Raw genomic sequence first — 24,573 nt, 5'->3', positions numbered from 1 at the left:
CACCGTCGAACCCAAGTCATGGCAACCCCGTCCTACCTCTCCATCGCAGCTCAGATCAGCCCAACCCGAAATGGGTCTCCCCCTTTCTCGCCACCATGCCGCTATCGTACACCAGCCCAGCCACCACCACAGAGCCCCACGACCTCCCAGCAACTCCCACCGTCGAACCCAAGTCATGGAACCCCGTTCTACCTTTCCATTGCAGCTCAAATCAGCCCAACCCGAAATGGGTCTCCCCCTTTCTCGCCACCATGCCGCCACCGTACACCAGCCCAGCCACCACCACCGAACGACCTCCCAGCAACCTCCACTGTCGAACCCCAATCATGGCAACTCCCTCTCAGCCCCCCGTTAGCAATTCCTTCGTTGGATTTTGAATTCCCGCGCCGAGGGGGGGAGGGGGCTTCGTGGGACTTGGGATAAATTTGTTAATTTACTTAACCACGTAAGGTGTGTTTTGGATGATGCGTGAACAGGGGCTGCTCCCTAGACTTTTTTTTAATTTTATTATACTTAACTAATTATTTTCCTCTCTTCTCTCTCTCTCTCCTCTTATTCCCTTATGCACCGATACTTTTTTCATTTCTCTCAACACCATTTCTTTCCCCCACCTCTCTCATATCTCTCTCTCTCTCTCTCTCCCCATCAGCTGACAACCCTCTCTTTTTCATTTATCTTCCATCAACCAAAACCACTTCTCTTTTTCTCTTTCCATATATCTTAGTTGTTGATGTTTCCAGTAACTCACGACAATGCTTGGTTTCTCTCCTTTATGTTCCATTAGTATTTACCCGCAATGCTCGTCGTCCTCCACAAGATCTGCGAAGACTGATGTGAAGATTTTTTTGAAGCTGTGAATATGTGGGTGCGAGAATAAGAGAGTCGACATATTCACGGCTTTGGGTGAACATCCTCCGTGCGTGGTGGGTCTCATGACCGGATTTGGGTCATTTTGGTGGCTGTCGTTGTAGATCTGGTGCGTTTCATGATCGGATTTGGGTGGTTTGCAGATCTGAAGATTTTTTTTTTACATGTAGACATTTATTGCAGATTGTGTTTAGATTTAGTTTAGTTTAATTTATATAGGTATGATTTTGTTAGTGAAGTTGTATAAATTGGAACAGATTTTCTTTGGTTTGATTTTGTCTCATGCATATGCGTATGATCTATTTTGTTGAGAAAAGCATGGACAAAACAGTCGGTGAAGAGGAAGAGAAAATACAAAACGATGAGACTTTCATGAGAAAATAGAGGGCAAAATTGGAAAGAAAATAAGGACAAAATGGAAGAAAAAGTGTCGACGAAAATACTATTCAAGGTCGATTGGCGCTTATTATAGATAATAGATATATATATATATATATTAAATAGCTAAACCTTATATTATAAATTATGAGATTGAAAAAGAAACCTCTACAAATAGTTTATACCTAAAAATAGTGAAATATTTATAACTTCAGACTAAAATATTTGATGATACTCTTTTTGCCGGCACAAGCCGACATAATACTTTTCTAAACTTTCTCGATGTACTCCCCTAAAAAAGACAATGAAAGATGTGCAACCTAGCACTCATAATATTAGATGAAAAATGATAAACACATATTAGATAGTAGTTTCAGTAGAATTGTTAAAAAAAAAAAAAAAAATACTTATAGATCTAACACTCCAAGTGGGGATCTTTTTCTTTTTTAGGTAATGATACCCTTACTACCAAAGACTATCAGTTTACGACCCTAAAAAACTTTGCTTCTATCTATTCTGCCATCCCAGATTAGACTAAGTTTTGTCAGTCAGCTTTCATTTTCTTTCAGACGTGAAATTTTCCCTCGTGCCAACATTCAATCCAAGCCAAGACCCTTCTTTCCTCTCTCTCTCTCTCTCTCTCTCTCTCTCTCTCTGGCCCTTCTTACGTCTCTTTCATTTTTATGGGTTGCCACCGTTGAAGTTGGCCCGAGAGAGACGTAGAGCCTAGACTACGTCGAGCCCAGACAACATCGAGCCCAACCCTCGAGCCCACCTCCGCATCATACCTCTTACAGTTGGCATACTTTTGTCTCACCTCCGTCGCTCCTCCTGTCGTATGGAGAAATCACTTGAATATTTTTCACAAGGAACTGTTTGGAGTATGATTAAAAGTAAAAGTGAATTTAATTTGTTATTCAAATTCTCATAGTTCATGTGTTTGAGTGTCTGGTATAAAAGTAAAATTTGATGATCAATGCAAAACTTGAAATAGTTTTCATGATAAAGACGATCTTTTACCAAATCACGATCTTAAAGTTTGAACTATTTGACATTTTGTATTGAGATGCTGCTACACAAGGGTTTTGTGATAAATATTTGAATATTTTAAATGCTTGCTAGTTGTGGTATTACGTGGTTTTGGTCATGGTGCCGTCTTCAAAATCTGACCTTTTTGAAATTAGATATAACAACCAGCTGCATTGGATGTGTGTATCAATTCAGTAAGATTTACATGGATTGTGAATATAATTATTAGACAAATCTTTTATCCCTCTAATATTGTCAATCCAATTGTGGGCATGAATTAAACTTATAACATATGAAATTGTTTTCTTTTTGACCCATAATTAAAGTTAAACCAAAATAAATGTAAATAATAAATTTATAACTTGAAATTTGGTTGCTATGAAGTTCAATGATGATATAAGAAAATGCATTGGATGTGTATAATTTTGCTGTATTTGATTCATTTTTGCTGAGCATAAATAAAACTTATAACATATGCTCAATCTAATTGTGAGCGTGAATTAAAATGATAACACATGTATTTTTGTTGTGATTATGTCATATTTGATGCATCATTGATTTTTTTCTTTGTTGTCTTTATCATCATTTTTTTTTTTTTTTGTTGTCTTTGTTTCTTATGTTATGTTTGTGTAGGGATGAAACCAAATGTTGGAGATGAGGATGTTGTTGAAAAGTTGAAGGAGGGAATGTCATTTTTCTCGGCTGAGGAAGTAAGGGCATACTATATGCGGTATGCAAAGCAATTTGGTTTTGGAGTGATAAAGCGAAATTCTAAAATTTAAGCCGATGGAAAAATAAGATATTTCACCATTGCTTGTGTCCATCAAGGCATGTTTGTGAGCACATCGTCAAATATTCTTACACCGAGATCGATGGAACATAACAGATGCAAGACAAAGATCAATGTCATATCGGGTTATGAAGGAGAGTTTGCTTGACCCATGGTTTCCTTTAGCACGCTCATGTTCTCAATCCTAGAAAAGCATGATACATTAGATGTCATAAGAGGTTGAATGAGATGATGAAGAGAAGACTAGAATACAATGATATGATCGGCATTCGATTGAGCAAGAACTATAATTCTTGCATTGCTGAGGTTGGAGGGTATGAGAATCTCACGTTTCGAGAGAGAGATGCACTTAAATACATACATGAGGTCAGATTACTTCAGCTTGGGTTAGGAGGTGCGAAGCACTACAAAACTACTTCATTTGTATGCAGGCGCCAAATGATGGTTTCTATTATGTCATGGACATTGATGATGAAACCAGATTGTGGGATGCGTTTTGGGTTGATGGTCGTAGTAGAGTTGCATTCAAGTCGTTCGGTAATGTTATAACTTTTGACACGACATATTTGACCAATGCATACAAAATGCTATTTGCTCCTTTGGTGGGAGTTAATCATCATGGTCAATCGATTCGGTTTGGATGTGACTTGATTTCTGGGAAGGATATGGACATATTCGTATGGTTATTTTAGTCATGGGTTAAGTACATGGATGACCGCGCACCACAAGCCATAATAACAGATCAAGATAAAGCTATGTAAAATGCAATTGCAAAGGTGTTTCCTAAATCTCGACACCGATTTTACTTGTAGCATATAATGAAAAGAATTCCCAAGAAATTTGGAGCATATAGACAATATGATGGCATCCAAATCCAGCTTTACGAGTATGTCGTTTTCCTCGATTATTTCTTGAATATCGTGTTATCTCCTTATGACAAATTATGGGAAAGAAAACAACCAATCTTTGGACTGTTCACACAAGTGTGTTTATGACAGGTTGACTTGTGATGAATTCGACAAATGTTGGCTGTAACTTTTTGATAGTTTTGATCTGTGTGATAACTTTTGGCTTGAATGGTTATATTATGAGCATCATCTGTGGGTGCCAGCGTACGTGAGGAATGACTTAATGTCACTATTCAAAGAAGATAGGGTATAAATGCATTCTTTGATGATTACGTAAATTCAGAGCCAATATTAAAGCAGTTTGTAGATTAGTATGATAATACATTTAGACGCATGATTGAGAATGAGCTTGTAGTTGGCTTTAGTTCATTCCACATAAATTCCGTGCATAAATTTTTATGGCATTGAGAGGCAGTTCCAAACAGTTTATACAAATGTGAAATTTAAAGAAGTTCAAGAAGAGTTAAGAGGTTTGATTTTGAGTGAATGAGGAATTTTTATATATCATGTGACTGACCAGTCCAAGTTATGGATTGATTAAGAAAAAGTGCAAAATATGTTGTTGACTTTGAACGATGAGAGTGAGAAGCAAGGTGCACGTGTCAGTTGTTTGCTTTTAATGACATTTTGTGTAGGCATGCTATTCGTGTGTTGGCACTCCATGACAAGGAAGAGTTGCCTTCAAAACACATCTTTGATAGGTGGATGAAGGACTTGAAATGAGATTACACACTTGTTCGAAGTAGCCGCGATGATCTGAGTTGTAGTCTAAATGCACACCAAATGAATACATTGAACAAGACATTTTACGAGATTTCTTCAATTGCAAGAATGTCATATGAAGGTGGAGCAAAATTAATGACTCTTAGGTAAGTTGAAGTTGGTGTGTGTTGAGGTGCAGCCAGTGTGTGATAATTGTTCTATTGGATAATTAGGGGTGACAAAAGGGTCTCAGAAATTTAAAAATTCTTGTAGCTCCTCGTAGTAAAGGAAGGCCAATTTCTAAGAGAAAACAATCATCATTAAGAAGGCAGTGAATATGTTGAAATCAAGAAAGACACAATGGGCCCATGTAAGTTAGGTAGTTTTTATATTTTGTGTTTATAATCATATTTTTTAACCTATCGGTGTTAACTATACGTCTTGGAATTTTGAATAAAAGAATAGGCCACACCTAAATAGAATTACTGTGGCAGATTTTGGCTTGCCTAGCTTGGCCGGGTGTATTTTCCTATAGCCTTTACTGCTCAATCAATTGTGATATTATTTGCAAGTTTTTTTTATATAATATGATTATTTGAGGATATTAATTGTGGATGTTTTGTCTTCCCTTGGTAGGTACAACAGCTTTACCAACTTTTGGAATATTATAACTCTTGTTGTACTCCTACATATAAAGATATAGATATCAATATCCGTACGTATAATAGATCAACACTTATGCTGAACTTTAATTTTACTCCAAATAGTACAATCACTGGTATAACAATATGGTGCATGTTTGGAATTGTAGACCTATTCTTTAGACACATTTTGCAAGAAGCTGTATTGGAAGAAATTCATGTTTGTGGTCTTGATTTTTAAGATACAAGGTATATATATTAAAGTTTAGTTATTACTTTAAGTTGAGACATTTATACAGTTTACTGTATTGCTGAGTGTGGTGATATTTACGTGCAGCCTTTTGAAATTTATGTTCATTTTGCCTATGTTGGTGTAAAGGCTGGTGCTCAATTTTGGTGCTGATTTTTGTGCTCATTTTGCTGCTCAGTTTGGTGGTGCTCATTTATGTAAGAATATAATTTCTTATGTTGTTTTTGTTGTCTTTTGAGAATACCATTTCTGATATGCAAACTAACTTCAAGTTTAGGATATGTACTAGACATTAACTATCGGGTACTTTCAATATAAAGACATGATTATATTTTACTCCTGATTTGTTTCCAACAACATTCCCTTTGGATATTGTGAGGTGAAAGATGCAGTTGGAAGGGGCAGATGGACAAGCCCGTGTCTATAATACTGCTTGTTTGGGACATTTGGACACATAATCCGGAATGAAGGCCTCTACTGTATGGAGGCATTTTGCCAAAATTTTGGGCTGGTTGTTCCTGTGGTAGGCATTGTCTACGAGTCATACAAGTGTACCCAATTCAAATGATTAAGTCATACCATATTATACTACAAGTGTACTCCTCAGAATATTAAGAAAGACAATGGAGCAATGGTTTTATGATCTCTATATGCACTATTCAATTTATTTTAATTCATTTTAACAGCTATATGTTCAGGAGAAAAATATCAAATCGATTTTGAAAGAGAGGAAGACATAAGACACAAGATATACAAGACTAGCAATTATAACTGATATACTGCTCACAGTCATCGTGGATGAATGTTCTAGTTCCGAATAAGTAGGGTACTTGATTATCACAAATCCACAATAGATAGAGAAATACATATTTGATTTAATTCAAAATAAATACATTAAAATCCTCATTTTCTTCATAATTTTCCTGCAATAAGAGTGTGAAGAGAGTTCTATTGATTTTCCTATGTTGTTTTTAACAAGTTTAAGGGATATAAATTATCACAAATCCACAATAGATAGAGAAATACATATTTGATTTAATTCAAAATAAATACATTAAAATCCTCATTTTCTTCATAATTTTCCTGCAATAAGAGTGTGAAGAGAGTTCTATTGATTTTCCTATGTTGTTTTTAACAAGTTTAAGGGATATAAAGCCACTTTTTTATTCCAATGACTTCAGTTCTACCTTTTTGAAGCTATTTTCATGATGAATAGCCTCCTTCGGACCCATGTTGTCTGAAATTGAGAGGGGTCTACTCTTTATTGAACTATACTACTGCACCAATGCTAGTTACATAAGCAAGTAAACTTTAAAAACACACAAGTACTATCCACATTATAATAATAAAATATCACAGTATCCATTGATTATGAAACTATAATATGAAGCATACTCATTGTTGTATGTAGCTAGAAAATCTATCAGGTCAAATACTTTTAACAATACCAAACATAAGAATTTTAACGAAGCTAGTATGATCACTATTGAAGGACCATACATATACAAATCTCCCTGCCTCACGTTAACAATACCAAACATAATATCTAGTTTGACTCCAACATCATATAACAAGTTTTTGACAAAAAACTAGATAGATTTCCAACCTTGTTGAGTGGTTAAAGTAAAGTAGTAGCCATATTAATACAAATATGAAAAACATTCACGACACTATAAGTGCAGCCCTATATCTACGCATGAGCATCTTCTTTTTACGTGCATCCACTTGGATTTCTACTTGATGTCGAGTAGCTTCTATTTCCATTTTTTACTTGAACTTAGATGTCGCTTACTGAATTGGTATATCATTCTGAGCATTATTTGCCAACAACTGTTCGCTCATTGATTGGAGATGTTCTATTATAGTCATACCATATTCAGGGACTTCAGGATCTACTCATGTGAAAAACTTGCATGATCGGCCATACTGCAAAATACCACAGCAAACATGTGGGTCAGGCTTGGTTTCCAACCACAATGACATGATTAAAATATGGCATCCTACTTGCCAATTCTTACAAGTAAAAAATCATCTGCCATAATTTCTGCCCTTATGACATGTCTTTAGGTTTGCTTTCACACCACACCGACATATTGGATCATCAAATATTGATTTAGAAGCTGAGTTGACATAGAATTTGTAGAATTCTAGAAGCTGATCTAGAAGCTATAACTATGTCATCACTTTATTGGTTCAGAAACCCAGATTAATGCAACATCCTTTACTTGACCAAACAAATACTCATATAGAAGTGAAAAAAGAAATCTATGCTCTAGTAGCTTGGAGAGAAAATGTAATGGATCAATAAGCATAAAAAAGTGAGAGAAATTTAATGGATTCACACATAAATGTAGATTTTTCATAACTTTGAATATGCAACAAAGGCCAAAAGAGCAAAAGATAAGAGCAAAGTAAAGAGGAACGATATAGATCTCCAAAAACAAAAACCCACCTCTTTGGATCCAAGAACCCCACAAAGACACCATATGCTTCAATAGAGTGCAAAGGGAAGCAAAAGAAAAACTCCACTTAAGCAAATCAGAGTACCTAGTTGAAAAGTGAATAGAAAAAAAGGGAAGCCCAAAAGGGTACCTGGAATAAAGTCTCAAAGATCACCAGATCTTGAGGCCATGGACATAATGCAAACTTGTAAAATAGGTCAAATTAGAAAAATCTATTACTCAAACCCCAATCTCACCATGTTGTACCTTGAGGTGTTTAGTGGAATACTTCATGGGCTCAGACAAAGGGTAGTGATATGAACCCCTTGGTGTCCATCAGGTATGTTGGCATTAGGCAAGGGGGAATTAAGAAAGGGATTGGAGGAATGCTTGTAAGCTGGGAATGACAATATTGTGGAAAATCCAAAATACGCAACTCAAGGGTGGTGTAATAGCATTAGAGGTACTGCTAAGTCAAGATTCTCAAACTAGAGGCAGATTGTGGTATATAAATGGGTACCCATATTAATAGTACTGCACTAACATTCCTTCTATTATGCACATTAATGGATGTCAAGATTTTGGACCTTGGATACCCTACACGTGCATGAAAGAGAAAGGAAGTCGAAGTCCTAACTTCAAATCTACCTTTGAATCATACACTTCAATAAAAAGCAATCCAAGTAAAGATTACCGAGTGATTTTCTCATACATTGAATCAGTATAAAGCAATCTGAATAATCATACTTAAAATGAAAATCATAGAGAGAGAGAGAGAGAGAGGGAAATTGTGAGGACTTACCTGGAGGCTTAGGAGGGGCGGCTCTGCATGGCTGCAACACCTTACTGTGATTTCTCCCAAATCGCCCAAACTCGAGACAGATAGAGAGACAGAGACAAAGTTAGACAGCGAGAGAGGCGAAGGAGAGTGAGAGAGAAGCATGTTCACTTTCGAAGGTAGGGGTAAAAAAAAAATGGTGAACCGGACCGGTTTAAAACCGGTTCGTTCCAGTACCAATTCTATTTTTCTCAAAACCGATCTAAACTGGTCTAGTTTCAATTTTTTTTTCTAACACCGGACCATACCGGTTCATATATATATTTTAATTTTTTATATTATATAAAATGTTAATTATATGATTTTTATATTATCTGCTAAATTGTTAATTAATATGATATTAAATTTTAAAATCCTATTATTCATGTATAATAATAATAATAATCTGATAACATAAAATTAATATAACATAAATTTTAATCTTAAACATGAACATTTGATCATATGTTATTAATATAAACTAACTATATATATATTAAGGATAAATACATTTTATAGTATAATAAATTATCATATATATTCTTTTTGATAAATACATTTCTATACATTTGATCATATACACTCATATAAAAAATGTATGTAACCATCATATTATCACTAACATATATAATCGAATATATAAATAAGTAAGATACTAACATATTATTACTAGTATATTATTACTAGCATTCATAATCAAATACAATATCACTCTATGATACTATTATATATATACACTAATACTAATACTATTAGTAATCCACTATATATAAATAACTATATATATATACCACTCTATATAACTATATGATACTATAGTATTAGTAGTTATGATATGTTATCACTAGTATATAGCATTAGTAGATAACTGTATACATATTATTATATCATTATATCACTATATAATATATATAGTATTTGTATATATAATGGGCCATAATAGGCGCGGATTACTAATAGTATATATTAGTATTAATACTAAGTATACTATTATATTAGTAATCCACTATATATAAATAACTATATATTATAATGTTTAGTCTATAGTATTAGTAGTTATAGTAATACTATATCACTATATGTTATGATATACTATAATATATTAGTATTCTACATACAACCGTGAAGTGCGTAACCGCTGCGTAATCGCTTTGAAAAAGAGTGGGGTTCACTAATTTTTTTCATGTGGGTCCCATGTTTTATTCATTTTTTTCAAATCGATTACGCGACGGTTACGCAATTCACGGTTGTAAGTATATTTTCTCATAATATATATAGTATATTATATATTATATATACTATATATAAAATATATTAGAAAAATTGGACCAAACCTGTAAAACTAGAAGTACCGGTTTAAGAGTAACCTATGCAGTATTGGTTCTTCAAATATCAAAACTGGTGTATATCGGTTCAATTCTAAAACATGTCTAAAACCAGACCGAATCGGACTGATTACACATCTATTTGAAGGCACCATCGAACGGTGGCTAGAACACAAGAGGCGGAAATCAAAGGGGAGAGGAAGCTTGGCTTTGGGTGCGATGCGTCGCGAGTGCTTCTGAGAGAGAGAGTGAGAATGAGTATGTGGGAAGTCTCACCTTTGACAGTGTCGTTGTTCCCACGCTTGGAGAGGAGGCCCGGCCTTGGCGCCACGTGGTGGAGAGGAGGAGACGAAAACGAGAAGTTTGGAGATTGGAGAGGTGGAGACGAAAATGAGAGGGTTTGAGATTGAAGAGGTGGGGATGTAATCAAGAGGGTCTGAGATTTGTGGTTTTGAAACTCAAAATGAAAACAAAAGAGCTTTTGAGAGTTTCCTTTTATTTTCAAGCAATTCTTCTTCTACGTATAACCGCGGTGTAATCGCCCATTTGATTTTATGGCACGTCAGACTATTTATTAAAAAAAAAAAAAAACTGAACAGGCTTTGGTTTTCCTTTACTTCGTCGCACTTGTTTCTCCTTCTCTCTTCTCTCTTATTTTCTTCCACATCGCACCTTGTTTCTCCTTTTCTCTTAAGCTTCTCTTATTTTTTTCCACAAATAAAAATACATTTTCATACAGTCGTAGGCTGTGTGTGAAGTAGAGAAAAAGGCAAAAGGTAGAGAAAAGCTGCATCCTCTCCTCACGACTCAATTTTTTTTTTTAATTTTTTTAATTTTCTCTCCCACACTTTTTGGGAATCTAAACCAACATCCCTTCGTCAGAAACCCATCTTGATCATCTTGATTGTGCCTCGTCTTTCTCTGCACGCTTCCAAGATTTCACCTTTATGAACCTTCACTTCCACGTTCTTTATCAATCTCCTTTTGGGAGTTTGCATTTTTGTGAACTTGTTTTTTTGAGTTATTTCGGGTTTCTTTCTAGTTTTATATCGGAGCTTAGAGTGAAAATCTGCAGTGACTTTGACATATTTTGGGAGGTAAGTAGAAGATCAGTTTATGGTTTAGGAGAATTTACGTTCTTTTCGGCTTGAGCTCCATGTTTCCTTTCAGATAATTCACCTAATGCAGACTTCAAAATAAAATTTGTAACTTGCAGTAGAATGAACCTTCAACAAAGCAGGCCGACGGAACTAAGCTAAAGACGAAGGGCGGCAATTTGTGATCTTCAACAGGATGCGCTTGTTAGAAGGATCGAGAATGCGCCTCGTGGAAGGATCGAGAAAGGGAGTTCTTGAGGAGAGGGACTAAGGAAGAGAGTAAATGCAAAGGAGGGAATGAGGAAAGGGAAGGCCGTAGAGTGAAACGGTTCGTTTTGATGATATATTACCATATGAGCAGCCGGTTGCTCGGCATTTACATTAACGGGTTGCATTAATCATTTTTCTTTTATTTTTCAAGAGCTTCTGAAATTGAAAATCTTCAGAGGGACAAAAGCTTATGCCAGAAGCAAAGTCAAATCAGGGACATAAGGCATAGAGAAGTAGAGTTTTTATGGATGAGAGCAGAGAAGTAGGGTTTCTAACAGAAATACTGCTACAGGTCTCGAATTCGGGACCTAAAAAATGTCTCGAATAGTATATTTTTGTAATCATCATAAATATTTTAAAAAAAATAAAAAATTTATAACATCATTAAAAAATAATTTCTTAATTATTCAGTAAAAAAAATAATTTATTCGAGACATTTTTTAGATTCCAAATTTGGAACTCGAAGCATTTCTCTTCTAACAGATGCGGAGAACGAAAGAAAAAATAAATCCACATACGATGGGTGGTATACGGATAGTCCTCGGTGATAAATGTATCATTACCCTTCTTTCTTTAAAGGCGTACGTGAGGTGGCTTCATTCTATGCCCTACGCCCTAGGATGGACTCGTGAATCCATGACATCCTGCCATTAATTGTTGGCAACGTTGTCCAAACCCTATTAGGATTGGATGTAAAATTCAAGTTTTAAAACCAACCACCCCCCTACCCCCCTATTTCTAGTTTTGAAAATAGATAAGAAGTAAGAAAATGATATTTATAATTTTAAAGTATATAAAAAATTTTTATAAAAATTTTAAATTTATTCATTTTTAAAAAAAAAAAATATACGAGACTTGAACGCTATAAGAATATCTAATATTATTCAAAAGAAAGATTAATAACACATTCAAGCGTTACAAGAACTTAGATTTAAGAGTTTGTATATATATTAACTCAAGTGAATTAGAAAAATGAAATGAATTTTCATTACATCAATATTATACAAAAACATGGGATGATTTCACACATTACAAATAATTTGGGATACCAAATCGTTGATTTGAACAGTTTGGAAAGCTAATTGGAAAACAAAATGACAAATTCTGAGTACAAAATAAAATTTCCACTAATTATAAGACATTTCCATCCAAAACAAAAAAGAAAAGATACATAATTTTTGTTTTTTGTTTTTAGTTTTTTGGGGGATGGTGGTCTTTGTTCCATAAAATAAGAACAACATTAAAACCCAAAATCGGTCCCATTTTGATCTATGTCTTATAGTTATGACGATGAAAAAGGTTCTTTTTATGGCATTTTCGACCGTTACACATATATGGCTCCACCACGCTCCCTACCTGCCTTCCAGATATGGCTGTCTTTTTAATTTTAAAACCCCTTCAAACACATGAAGAAGCATCCAATATTCATTTACAAGTTCATCTCACGTGAATCCATTGCAAGCTAATTCGGCTTTTGCATTGACCCCGCGTCTCAAGAGTTTAAAACCGACTGTCCAAGTACCACAAATCCAAGTCCTAAAAGGAGACAAAACAGACTCGAAACTCGAGGACGTGCATTTAAAACTACAACTTATAGTTCTACACTCCTCTTCGGAAGTCCACACACAGCTCCAGAGAGAGAGAGAGAGAGAGAGAGAGAGCGTCCCGGCTCTGTGCTTTGGCATCTGGATTCTCTTGGGGGAGAAGAAGACGAAAGAACCAGGTACTACCTCTCTTGTTCTTGTCGAAGTTCTCTTGTAATAGTCACGGTGGCCGTTCAAAAAATATATTGCTTAGTCCAGGGTTATCTGGTCGCTTACTTCTGTTCTTAACTCACTGAGTCTTGAACTAAAGACTCCATTTTTTATCCTCTCTCTCTTTTTTGTTGGTGGGTTATTACCAATTTTTTCTTTATGGGAAAAAGGGAACGTTGGGGTTTTGAAAATTACTAGCCTCTTTGAAATTATTCCGGCGTGCCTCGACAGCATTACAAATTCTCTTTTGTGCAACCGCGACGGGTGTTTTCTCGACACGGCCGCACTTATACTGGAGATCAACGACAGTCGTCCGCTTGTATATGCCGGTAGTACGCCTGGTTTTTTCTTTTTAGCCGAGGGTTGGAGACCATATCTTGGTTATTAATATATATTTATATATATATATATATATATTTCCCGTCTTCTTTTTAGGAAATAAAGAAATTTGAGTTTCTGAAAAACCAGATTCCATCTAAACATTTAGGACGTTGGATGACCTAAAAAGAAGATTAATGTTATTAATAGAGGAAAATTAATTGTTTTTCTTTCCTAATATATGTCACTTTCACCTCACATTTTGTTTAGCTTGGCTTCTGATTGATAAAAGAGAAAAATCAAGCTTGAGACGTGGGTTTTGATTTTGGGTAGGTAAGGACTGATAAGATGGTGGAAATGATGATGAAGAACCAAACATCACACCGGTGGTGGTTTGACAGCCACAACAGCTCAAGGCGCTCACCATGGCTCCAATCTACTCTTGCCGGTACCTTAATCTTCTTTTTTTCCCATTTTTGTTTATTTCCTTGTTTGGGTTTTCTAGACTTTTGTTTTTTAAAAATTTTTCTGTATCAAGTGGGCCTAGATTTTCTTGGTCTTTGATTCCGTCTGTATCTTAACTTTTTTTGAAAGTTTGAATATTTTTTACTTTTGTGACTTTGTGTATTTTTGGTGGGAATCTGAATTACAAGCTAACAAGTCTCAGGGAGACCGGTTGGTATAATGGTGGGTTTTATTACATCAGATGAATAGGAACTGTTAATTACCCAAAAACTAGGAAGGACAAGAAAAATATTTTATATGGGATGGATCCCATGTGATTTGGAATTGGGTGACACTACAGCCACCGAGGGATTCTCCCAACAAGACAAACTGCCTTTTTTATTTTTATTTTTATTTTTTTTCATACATTTTTTTACATTCTTAAAAAGAAATTTGCAACATCAATAAAAAACACTCAATCACTAAGTAAAACAAAACCAAGCAAAAAAAAACTATCGGGAGAAATGCTCGGGACCCCAAGCATTTCTCTTTGGAATTTGGGTAGTCTTGTCTTGAATTGGGTAAATTATTAAATACTATAAAGGTAAGAGACAAATAATTACTACTAAGATGGGGGGTTGGAATTTTAAAAGGTAACGGACAGACCAATTTAAAAGGTGCTTTGTTTAGGGATGTTCATCTCTCTTGGATCAAACACCATGCATGTTGCCTTTTATGATAAGGTTCATCCATTTTCAGTAATTACATGTTGATAATCTCTTCTAAAGAAAAAGGTTACCCCTTTTCTTTTTATTGAGGCAATGACGCCATAAATTACAGAACAATTGAAATCCTTGCTATATATGTATGCCTTGGCCATGAAACAAATGATCCATGAAGACACGAACCAATTCCTTGTCTCTATTCCGACCCCATCAATACTTACGTAGAATGCTATTTGACTAACAAATCAAAATTATTAAACAATTACACATAACTTGGAGTAAAATATGGGAAACTCCGGACCTTGGGCTCCTTGGAAGAGGCACCACGTCTTGTCTTCTTGGCACTGTTCTTGATAGGTGATATGGAGCCAGTGCTAGGATGATTGAATGGGTTGAAATAGTGAGAGTACTCCCTATTTTATTTAATAGTGGTCCTCACCGTTGATTGTTGAGCTCCACCAAGAGCTGTCAAATACTTTTTACATGAACTTTTAGCATTGGTCTCAATAGTTTAAATCATTCTTTAGAGCCTTGAAATGACTTGAACCCCCTGAAATCTTGTTAATATAAATAAACTTTGGTGAACATGCAAAGCAGATTTCTGGTACTAGAAAGTTGGAAGGATGTGGGGCCCTATAATAATGCATTGATTCATCCCTTCTATATTCTTTTCTTTTTCTCCTTTTTATCTACTTATGGTGATTAGAGAATTAGACCCAGCAGGTTTGTTTGTATTGATGCCTATATCCATTATTCTCTGGCAGAACTAGATGGGAAGACGACGGCCATGCTAAAATTGATCGAAGAGGATGCAGATTCATTTGCTCAACGAGCAGAGATGTATTACAAGAAGCGACCAGAGCTGATCAGCATGGTTGAAGAGTTTTACCGAGCTCACCGATCATTAGCTGAGCGATATGATCAATTGAAGTCTGACTCTAGCACTCGCCTCCTTACAACCTTGGGGTCTCCATTTTCTTCCACTAAAGATCGACTGGAGAAGTTACCAAGTATGATGGATCAAACGGATGATGGCTACTCTGAGACTTGTGACCCTGAGGAGTCTGTTGAGTCTGAAGTTGATGATCCTGAACCAGATTATGAAACTGAAGTTGATCAAGAAATAAAGGCAGAGGCCATTCCAAGTGGGGTCAGTAATGATGAAGTGAAGAAGTTGAGGGAAGAGATAGAAAGACTTAAAGAAGAGAACAGAATTCAACAAGATCTACTAGTGCAGAAAGATGAAGAGAAGAGAGAAGTAATAAGGCAGCTGAGCTTGGCAGTGGATGTGCTTAAGGATGAAAATGTGAAACTGAGGAAGTATCTTGCTAGAGACTCCCCCAACCCAAAGAAACGGGCTCCTTTTGAGTTCAACATATTTAAGGGGGCATTTCTGGGGAAGTTGTTTAATGGGCCTCCGAAGGTTAGTGTTGTTGCTTTGTAGAAGTGGGTATATTCTGGTGAATAGGGTAGTCTGTAGCACAGTCTAGAGAGATGTCTATATTAAGGAATTTCGCTTCGAACGCAACTCGGAAAGTTAATCTAACGCTACTTTTTAAAGTATCTTCCATCATTCTCTATATTCTTCCTCAGACGAGTCATTACCTGTAATTCAATTTTTTATATTCTTCCTTCTAGTTTGTCTTTTGGGTAATTGGGCAACAGTCCCCTCTTTGGTTGAAGTAATGATGTGCATCTATATAAGTTTATAACAGATCAGAGATGGATAGTTATGCCCGTATGCATGGTGCTTTGGTGTGTTTAATGCGAATGCTAATGAAAACGCCGAGTTACCAACTCTACAAACAAAAAAGAAGAAAATGTAAAGGGAGGGGAAGAAGAAGAAGAAAGGGTAAGAAGTTACAGTTTGGGAGGCAGGAATCAGGATGCCTCTTGTTGAGCAATCTTCAAAACCAAAAGAGGAAAGAAATAGAAGATAAAACTCACAGCGACCCACAGTATCAGAAAAAGAATATAAGTACCCTGTAGTGACAACAGAAATGTTTTCTACCACACACAGAGAGAGAGAGAGAGAGAGAGAGAGAGAAAGGGGGGGAAAAGCAAAAGATAAAATACATGGGATTTCTGAAAGCATCTACTCTTTATTTTGCACTTTTTCCCGACATTATCCTATCCCAGTTCACGGCAATGCCTTGCACTTCCATACCTGAAACCACACTAGACCATACATGTACCCAAAAAACAAATCGACATAATTCCTTACGTGGAACCACTAGTAACAATAATTGAAGCTGATCACCAACATCTCCTCATATACCAAGGGTCTGCACCATGCAAACCGTCACCAAACTTAGCAGTAAAACAAAGTCTAGAGGACCGGATGGAGCTATAGAAATTGAGGACGATGCCGGCAAAGACTCAGATGGTGGAAAGGCTGCATCATGCCCAGGAGCAACCAGAAAATCCGGGTTCGGAGGGCTCTGGCTCGAAGGGATAGTAGGCAGTGATGACTCGGAAGGAGGAAGTGCCACACCACCAGGAGAAGGGAACAAGGGACTAATGTCTGGGGATAGAACTGGAGCGGATGCAGGAGCACTTGGCAAGATAGCAGGCGCAGCTGAAATAGTTGAAAATTTCATATTTAGTGCAGATGCTAAAGCTAATGAAGAGTAGGCAGCAAAGAGCATAAACATTGTCAAGATTGACCAAATGGAAGCCATAAATGATGATAGAATCAATTCCCTACTTACGAACTGCAACAAATGTTTCTCAGCGAGAGAGATAGAGAGAGAAAGAGAGAGGGAGTATGTGAGGAATGTGAGGATGTTCATGATTAAGGCTTAAAAGGGTACACTGTTGTGGAAGTGCTGGTGGGGACGAAGTGCTATGTGGCAAAAGATCATCGGGACCCATTATGATAATACAGCTCTGCATGTTAGCTACGGGACAAGGTAGATATGTGATTTTCTTCTGGAGCACATGAAGATGAGGTGTCTGTTATCTTTTTCCTTTCCTTTTGAGCATTCCTGCTTCAGTTAAACCATGAGAGTCTGGTGTTAAAGGTTTAATTCAAAGTCATGTAGGCTTCCCCAGTTGGCATATACATATATAAATATAAGAACTGCATGCCTTGGTTTCAGTACAAGTTAATGATTATATGAACATATGAAAGTTACAATCCTAGAAACAGACACAGAAGAAAACAAAATTGAGCATTCCATCTCTATGGATCCTGTTAATTTGGATTTATCTTCATGTTTTGTTACTCTTGTGGAATCAATCACACATGCATGGACTAGGATTAATGTTTACTTTCTTGCCGGATCATCTAACTTGTTACTTTCTTTATTTAAACAAGCTCATCAGTTTGAGAAGAGAAAAACGAAAGGAATATAGCAACATATATGATTTTCAAATTTTATATAATTCCTCTCAATTTAACAATGTAGTTGTAAGAAGAATTGTAAGAATTACTAATAATTTTCTCTGGGGTAACATTCGCCTACAACTCATTTACAATTATTTTATAATATTTTACAATCAATCAATATAATTCATGTGCTGCTCCATGAAAAATAATTTCAATTTTATCAAACTATCCCTCATTTTAAATATGAGTGTAAAATAATTATATAAAAATTATAAATTTATCATTTTTCTTCCTTAAAATGGTTCGGCTTTAATTAACTCCTGCAAGGCTGCACCGTGCACGCAAGAACAAGAACAAGACATTAATTTCCAGTAATACAAGCCACAGAAGTTCTGAAAATAAAAGGCCACAAATTACGCAGCAGTTTGCTAGTTGCTACCAAGTTTAACCCTTTATGCTCTAGCTAGCTGTTACTTCTGATCATTAAAATCCACATCTCTCTCTCTCTCTACCTTATCTTTAGCCAAATTAACCTCGTACGGTTCTTCCTCGTCTTTTACCAAGACGACTGGTTTAGAGAAAAACGATTGGGTTTGACACATAAGCTATAAAAGAGTATACGTAGTTCCTCAATTTTTATTTTTCCTTTTCCACTTTTGAGCTACTCTGCTACAAAAAGCGTTAAATATCTCTAGAAAAATCATATTTTTAGTCTGTGTGTAGCTTGCACTATAGAATTGTAAATATTATTTCTTATTATTAGATCATATTGGATTACACGTACATGCAATACTCTCATCCTATTATATAACTGATTATAAAATATTATATTTCTTGTATTAAATGACATGCCATTAAAAATTAGAGTTTATGTAAAAAAATTGATGGCATGACATCTTTTAAATGAGAAATGATATTTACAGTCATGAAGTGTGTAAGTGTCACAAAATTTTCTTAAAAGAAAGTGAGTAAATGCGGGAATCATATAAAAAAAATTAATTTTTTTAATAGTGAATCTTACTTTTTTTAAAAAGGATTGCACGATGCTTATGCACTCTACGACTGTATCTAACATTACTCATCTTCTAACTAGAGATTAAAAGGATCAATCCCGTTTGGATTGAGAGATGAGATTAGTTGAGATAGTTTATGAATATTAGTGAGATTTATGAGTTAAATAGTAATAAATGTAATTGGGATGAGTCAAAGCTCTTAGAAATCATAGAATAATGATAACTTTATGCAAAATTTAAATCATTGTTTTAAAATTCAATGCATGATAAGGTCCTCAACAACCAGAAACATTTATTATATAAAAACCCACTTGAGTAATTTCAATTCAATATTATTTAAAAGTTCTTTTTAACAAAAAAAAAAACTATTGAATTGAGATCCTTCTAGTTTAATCTCTCAAATTTCCTGAAGTTATATTTATCTTTCTAAGTTAGATACCGGCTACATGCTATATTTATCTTTCTAATGTAGATACCGGCCAAATGCTACATAAGAAAGAGTCGAGCTACCCGTAAGTCTTACATATTGTATACCTATTTAAAAACATGTCATTTTACCTTTTTATCCTATTTTACTGACAAACATATTTGGAATAATTTTCATTACGTGGATAAAAAGATAAAATGATATGTTTTTAAATGAGTGTGCAGGGTGTAAAACTTATGTCTAGAATTTTTCTATGAGAAAGAACACCTCCAGATCGTCCTACTTTACACCGGCCAATAAAATCTCAACATATACGAGACTTATAAATCTTATAGTGTAGTCTAGTTTATTGAATCATTTCTCTCTCCTGATCCCCCAGCGCCTCACTCCCCTGGAACGAACCCATCTCTCTTCTCTTTTGACAATATCTTTCCACTAAACTTCAAAACAGTCGTAATGCCCCCTTCCACTTTTTTCAAGCTAATCGTTTCTTGATCTGGATTTGTAAACTGGAAAAAATTCATGTTTATTGCTAAACGACTTACATTATTCTATAGTTTTTTGATCAACCAAATGCAACCAGTTACATTTTTAATGGAGAAATATCACACATGTAAGTGGCTCAACCGGCAAAGGAAAAAAATGAATACTCAAGATTGAATCAAGAACAGAGAAATATCATATTAAATACAAAATTCCTCTCTATACTAGCACTCAAAATCTCTCTCGCTCAACCCATTAGAAAAACAAGAAAAGAAAAAAGAACAGAACAAAACAAAACAGTCAATGTCTGCATGCCTCTATGTAGCTTTAACCAATCCTCCTAAAACAAAAACAGAAAATTGGGTTGTGTTTCGATTGACTGAGAGAACTCATGAGCCCGAAAAAAAGTGTCCAATCTCACCTACTTATATCTTTATCCAATGAAAGAACCACTTTGATGGAAATTTTGGATAGTGCAGCATCAAATGTCTGCGTGAAGACAGGAGTATTGAGGGCTTGAGAGAGAGAGAGAGAGCAACAATCCAAAGAAAGAGAGAAGATAGAGGGGTTTCGAAGGAGAGAGAGTATTTTAGAGAGAGAGTGACAAGGGAGAGAGGGAGGGAGGGAAGAATTGAAATGACAAAAAATAAAAACATTTAACCAGTTGCATGCGGGTGTATTGTCCATTTTGCTGCAATCCATACGTGGTAGTTCCTCACTCACGGGTGTAAAAGCAAGTATTACACCCAACCAGCTGGTATCGTCTCCTCATGATATATTTATCTTTCCAAGTTAGACCATCTAATCCAAACCGAAAATCATTGAGTATCTCTTTTCAAAGCTAATATATGATCGATGGTGTTAATGTTGTGTTTCACACACCTTTGGACAAGACTTCGACAACTCAAGTTTTTTGGAATAGACTTGCAAAAGACGGAGGGTAGTGCAACTTGGAGAGGGTAGCATTGGGGCCCGGTAACCTCTGATGCTAAAGTCAGTAAATATTCTTGAAAGCTTGTAAATAAGTAAAAGAGTTTAAGGATCAGAGATACTTCTTCGTACTTGGAGCTGGCAATTTATACCATGGTAGAGGAGGTGCAAATCGTCTTTATCTCTACAAAGTTTGTACCTTCCTTTCTATTTCTACTGTCAGACCTTCTTTAATGCGGCTGGCTCTACGTCGGCTCCATAAATGTGGCGTGTAACTCAGCAATGGTGCCATTAATGCAGCGTAATTCCCTAACTCCGCATTTGGTCTATACGAGCCGTAGATGATCTGATGCCAATTAATCGATGGTCCTCCGCATTTCCTATCTTGTCGACTATACGGCGTCCCTTCCTGGTAGATGTTTCGTCCCCTATGCAGATTTGGGGGTCCTCAGGCCGGGTATTGGGCCAAAGCCCAATGGGCTTTAAGCAGTGAGAAAAATCCCCTTACAGATGGCATAAGATTTCGATCTTTTAAAATTCTAAAGTGTGAGAGATATAGACATGTATGTATTAAAGTGAGTTTCATAATATTTATTGAGCTAAATTTAATGTTGTTTAAATAACTCACTCTGGCCGTTATTAATATTGTGGAGTCTAATTGATGTGTTTATATCTCTCACACTTTAGATCCCAAAATCCAATAATAAAAAAAATTGTAAAGTATCTCTATCTAAGATCCTTTTATTGGAGTTTATTTTTCTTTAAAATAAATAAAGAGATTAAAGTGAATTGATTGCTTTAATTAGAAGCGAGCTCTATGGTGATTAACTCATGTCCAAAAGAAAAAGAAAAAAGAACTGAAAATAAGAAAGAAGCAAAAGACAGAATAAAGGAACAGTGAATTACTATATAGCTACTTCTCAACTCCCACACAACTTACATTACAGCGGCTAATAAATTCTAATAATTGTTAGGTCTATATATATATATATATATATATATATATATATATATAATATCGCATGGAAAGTAGAAATAAAAGTCAATAAATCCAGATTGTTCTAACAAGTGGTTGGCAAATTTAGGAGAGACGTATTATTATAAGTACAATGATTTCTCTGCAAAAACGAACACGAGTATTCAAGAATCAAAATGTATGTGATTACCCCACGTGGCCACATTAATTCTAACTTGGACTGCCTATAAATTGGCACGTTTCTATTTTTTCCACCAAGTAAATTTATAAAACTTAATTGAATTATATGAGATCTTGGATTTAGGATATTCATCACTAGGATTATTTATAAGGCCCTAATACCTTATATGAGGAGGCATTCATGCAAGCTGAGGTGAGATAAGATGAATTGAAAAAAAATTTTAAATTTAAATTACATATTATATAATGTTATTTTTTAATATTATTATTATTTTGAGATTTAAAAAAGTTGAATTATTTATTATATTTTGTTTAAGAATTTGAAAAAATTATAATGATGAAAGGATTTAAGATGAAATACTTCTTGTATCCTTGAAGTAATTAAGGACATGCTTGGCTTTACAATTAAGCAATTAATTGCTGATATTTAATGAGTAAAAACATGATTTGTTCTCTAGTTTCAATTTGATTATTTTTTTCCCAATATTAGTAAATGAGCAGTTATTATTATTATTATTTTATATATAAATGTTCTCAATTTAAAACATAATTGTAAAAAAATATTAGGTATCTTTATAATTTTTTTTATTTTAAAAATGCTACAACCAAAAGGAGAACCCGTCAAAATACTAAACTCACAAACTGACATAATTTTATATGATACGTTATATCTATTTTATAATAAAAATAGATTTACAATCTAAATAATACATCAAGACTCATCAATTTATAAATTTATTTTTATGAAATTTTTTTGTATCTAAAACATTTTTTTCAGCTTCTCCAACAATTTAAGTGCACGCACGTCAGCTCCTCATTAAACCAATATCTCACAATTAAAGTCACAGCTAAATCGAGCCAAAAGGAAACGTTGCCTTCAATCATACTTCGAAGCAAACTTCATTCAAGTATACTCCAAGAAAATATATACCAAAGCCAAAGGACTTAAAATGAAATTAATAAAGCAATAACTTGGGAAGGTTAGGAAGCGTGCAAAAGCAGTTGGAAGAGTTCTTCATTCAATTCTGTGAAAACATACAGCTTGCCTTTGTGGTGACGACTGGCTTGCTTGCTTGCTGGCTGGCTGGGGATACTGCACGTACAAACCTCTACATTATTATTATTTGTAGTACTACTCTTCTTTTAATACATGATTTCAATTTTCAACCTACCTACCAACATAGTTTTGGAATAATATTAAAAATAATTATTCATAAGTGAGAATTAATAAATAAATAAATAAATAAAAAATCTCATATCAAAAGAGGTTGAAAAGATAATAATTAAAAAAAAAAATTTAATTATTAGTAATGTTTCATTGAACCGCAAGAGCATGTCCATGAAAGAAGTACACTAGCTAGTTTTAAATTCTAAGAGAATAAGTACTTAAAATTTAAAAAATTAATGACAATCACTGCATGAAAATTTGTGCAATACCCATATGGTTCGCAAATTATGAATTAAATTCACAAATTTACTGTAGTATATTATTTAATTGCAAATGTCTTCTTTTTTTTTTCTGTGAATTAAGTAGATTGATATTTTTATATATTATATTTAACCGTATCAATAAGCCATCTGTATATAAGTAGATTAATTATATTTTAATTAATTTTTAATTATAGAATTTTTTAAAAAAAATTTAACACTCTTCTTCTTGTATAATAAGCCATGAAGGTGAGGTTTTTTTTTTTTCCTTTTCTTTTCCTTTTTAAGGGCGTTCTTCAGCTTTTATGCTAGTGATCAGATTTGGATTGAGCCCCACCATGCAAAAGGGGCTGGAGACATAGGAGGGTAGAAATTCAATTCAATGAAGTCTTTATCCCTCGATAATTTATATGGTCCATCGTAGGATTTAGTTTAGGGGTAATGATACTGTTACATTTTTTTTACTACTCAGTTATTTTTTTTTTTCTTTTTGTTATTTGAATCTAGATAAAAAAAAATTTCAGAATACGATATTTTTGTATAATCTAGAAGAAAATAGCTTTAATAAACTAACGTAATCATATAAATTAATTTTATAAAAATTGATTCAAAGAGAAAAAAAAAGTCAAATTTATTTTTAATTAAATTACATGATTATCTTAATTGATTGAATTTATATTTTTTAGATTATACAAGAAAATCATGTTATGAGATTTTTAATTCAGATTCAAAGAGCAAAATGAAGAGAGAGAGAGGAAAAAAAAAGAAGAAGAAGAAGAAGAAGCTAGGTAGTAATTAAACAATAGTACTAAAGGAGGTATAAGGATATTATTTCCCTTAGTTTAATTTAAATCATTGAACCATATCTAAAACTACATATATAGTCGATCGTCTCCCTCACGAACTTATTTTTAGGAAAATTTACAAAAAAATTGGGTACAAATTAACATCACAAATATCACAAACACAACCAAATTACAATTTGTGACACATAGAGTGCGTTTAGATGTTGAACTGAGTTGAGTTGAGATAATAAAATATTGTTAGAA

At 34.6% G+C, this 24,573-nt stretch overlaps 2 protein-coding genes across 2 annotated transcripts; one reads left to right on the top strand and one right to left on the bottom strand.

Moving 5' to 3' along the window:
• Nucleotides 1–13,077: 13,077 nt before the first annotated feature.
• Nucleotides 13,078–16,393, top strand: LOC108992151 (protein NETWORKED 3C-like). Its single transcript, XM_018966618.2, has 3 exons — nucleotides 13,078–13,238; nucleotides 13,921–14,035; nucleotides 15,521–16,393. The coding sequence occupies exons 2-3, from the start codon at nucleotides 13,936–13,938 to the stop codon at nucleotides 16,198–16,200; spliced, it is 780 nt and encodes a 259-aa protein (XP_018822163.1). The 5' UTR covers nucleotides 13,078–13,238; nucleotides 13,921–13,935; the 3' UTR covers nucleotides 16,201–16,393.
• A 445-nt stretch (nucleotides 16,394–16,838) lies between these two features.
• LOC108992152 (classical arabinogalactan protein 26-like) lies at nucleotides 16,839–17,796 on the bottom strand. Its single transcript, XM_018966621.2, has one exon. It carries the CDS (start codon nucleotides 17,546–17,548, stop codon nucleotides 17,027–17,029), a length of 522 nt encoding a protein of 173 aa, XP_018822166.1. The 5' UTR covers nucleotides 17,549–17,796; the 3' UTR covers nucleotides 16,839–17,026.
• Between the last annotated feature and the right edge of the window lie 6,777 nt (nucleotides 17,797–24,573).

Source organism: Juglans regia, chromosome 11 (genome assembly GCF_001411555.2).
Source record: "Juglans regia cultivar Chandler chromosome 11, Walnut 2.0, whole genome shotgun sequence".
Classification (NCBI taxonomy): Eukaryota; Viridiplantae; Streptophyta; class Magnoliopsida; order Fagales; family Juglandaceae; genus Juglans; species Juglans regia.
Note: the sequence above shows the minus strand (reverse complement) of the source record. Positions and strands in the feature narration are given on the sequence as shown.

Bases quoted from the DNA above. Each gene is read 5' to 3' on its own strand.
- LOC108992151 (XM_018966618.2), top strand. From the start codon at position 13,936: ATGGTGGAAATGATGATGAAGAACCAAACATCACACCGGTGGTGGTTT. The intron at 14,036-15,520 runs GTACCTTAATCT...ATTCTCTGGCAG, and splicing joins GCTCCAATCTACTCTTGCCG to AACTAGATGGGAAGACGACG.
- LOC108992152 (XM_018966621.2), bottom strand. From the start codon at position 17,548: ATGAACATCCTCACATTCCTCACATACTCCCTCTCTCTTTCTCTCTCT.